At 38.8% G+C, this 2,152-nt stretch overlaps 1 protein-coding gene across 1 annotated transcript in view; it reads right to left on the minus strand.

The window, feature by feature from the left end:
- Positions 1-2,152, minus strand: part of lrp1ba (low density lipoprotein receptor-related protein 1Ba) — a 286,420-nt gene that overhangs the window by 106,317 nt on the left and 177,951 nt on the right. Inside the window, exons 43-44 of the mRNA XM_016292960.1 lie at positions 1,103-1,216; positions 833-991 (exon numbers count right to left, since the gene is read on the minus strand). Of these exons, the coding sequence (XP_016148446.1) occupies positions 833-991; positions 1,103-1,216 (273 nt within the window). The remainder of the gene's footprint in view (positions 1-832; positions 992-1,102; positions 1,217-2,152) is intronic.

The following is a 2,152-nucleotide window of genomic DNA, read 5'->3' on the forward strand; positions in this document are numbered from 1 at the left end:
CGTTAATGGGTGTGTTGATATCCAGCCGAAGAGCAATCAACCATAACTTCAGGCGAGCAGGCTCAGAAGTTGGGTATACATGGAAAGTCACCACTCCCGAATGAGTTCGCGCGAGAGAACTATTTTAGTTTTAAGTTGGTTTGAACAATCCGGATAAGCGCAAGTAAGTACCATTTTGATTAGCCGTCGTACCTACAATGACTGTGCACTGTGTAAACAATGAGTGACGTATACGTGCAAGAGATCACTTCCGGCACTTGCGTAAAAATATACATAATCAGTCAGAATGTGTATAAATGAAACTGTAGCGTCAACAAGTCACAATTAAAATTCACATGTGATCATTAGCAACCTGCTTCTACCATGATTCTTTCATTCAAAGAAAATCCAGAGTTTCCAACTTTTAATTATGACGTTGCAATGTCATTAATTTGCGCTCAACTCATAAATTCTGACAGGACTGTAAAGTTCCAGAAAAAAAATGTCTACATACTCATCGACTTCCAGAGTTGTGTTTCACTCAGCCACAAGGGCTTATTAAGTCACTAAATATTCTCAGTAGGTCCTGAGATTTCTACGTATATCAAAAATATCTAAGTATATTACTGTCAAATATTTGGCAGGACTCAGTGTGATGGAGTCAAAAAAGTCCATGTTTCAGAGCTTCATAAAAAGCTCTGGGAATGTGAGCCGTCACTGCACCGCAATGCAAACTTTGTAAAAATTCCCTTTGTTCCCAGTGCTATTTTCCATTCTTAACGTGACAACATTGTACTTTGAACACAAACAAGAAAAAGACAGACCGGGGGAGAGAATGCAAATGCATTTCTACCGTGGCAGTGTATTTCGTCTGCGTAATCCCCACAGTCGTTGGCTCCGTCACAGATCCAGGAGGGATGAACACACAGCGACGTGGAATTGCAGCTTAGAAACCTCTCATTGTTGCTGGCGCGAGAACCCAGTCTGTAGTATTCCATGCAGTCTGTGCTATCTGGAAACACAGAGAGGACAATGAGACGAGTGTTTCACACGTTAAGTGACAAACAAACATACACCGCCAGTAGTGCGAACAGGCTAGCGCCTTCACACATGCTAATCTTACTACAGATTTTCTCGTCCGATGCGTCAGCGCAATCGATGATCTGATTACACCAAGATGACGCGGGAATACAGGAGCCGTCTGCACAACGTCGCTCAGAGGACGAACACGAGGAATCTGGAAGCAGAAGGGGAAAATGTAGATTAACTAGACACACAACTAGATAAATCAAAACGCTTTAAATGAAGTCAGACCACTTTAAAGCAAATCTAAATACTTTAAATGAAGTCAAACCACTGTAAAGCAAACCAAATTGATTTAAATGAAGTCAGACCACTTTAAAGTAAATCAAAATTCTTTAAATGAAGTCAGACCACTTTAAAGCAAATCAAAATGATTTAAATTTTCAGATGAAATTTCGTTTGTGTTTGCAAAATCTACTTCATTCTGCACTTTTAAGCAAACGGAATTGAGATGATCTAGGAAAATGGTATTGGTTTGTTTCAGTAAAGTTTAATATGTAATATGAACGCAACGCGCTCTGGGTTAACTTCGCTTTCACATTTGCATCATTCCAAATTATAATAATAATAATAATTAATAGTGTAAGTACATTGATATTCAAGCAGACAGCGGTTCAAACTAATTGTGTTAAAGAAATGAGAACAGAAACCCAGTTATAGCTAAATTAGATCTCACTCCATTTTCAAAACCAGTGGTCGTGTGAATGCAAAACTGGTTTATTTAAAGAGGCGTGCGTTTGATTCTTACAAAGAGGAGATAACATTCAAATTTCACTGGCTACAGGAGACAAGGTACAATAAAAATATCTGTAATGAGATGCATTTTATTCATTTATTTACAAGTATTTAGATTCCTGCATTGCTGGAAAAAGTACAGCTTTCTTTGACCTTCACTGAAGCATAGCGATGCCGAGATCTGTGGTTTGTACTTTCTACATTATAGATGTGCTTCTGCATTAAACCTTAATGTTGTTATTTAGATGTTCAAGCAAGGCGAGAATTCAAGAGTTCTACTGACTGATGGACTGCATTTCTCTAGAGCAGAGATCCTCAAATCTGGCCCACGAGATCCACTTTGCTGCAGAGTTTA

This window comes from Sinocyclocheilus grahami, unplaced genomic scaffold, assembly GCF_001515645.1.
Source record: "Sinocyclocheilus grahami isolate Dianchi unplaced genomic scaffold, SAMN03320097.WGS_v1.1 scaffold295.1, whole genome shotgun sequence".
NCBI classification, from domain to species: Eukaryota; Metazoa; Chordata; class Actinopteri; order Cypriniformes; family Cyprinidae; genus Sinocyclocheilus; species Sinocyclocheilus grahami.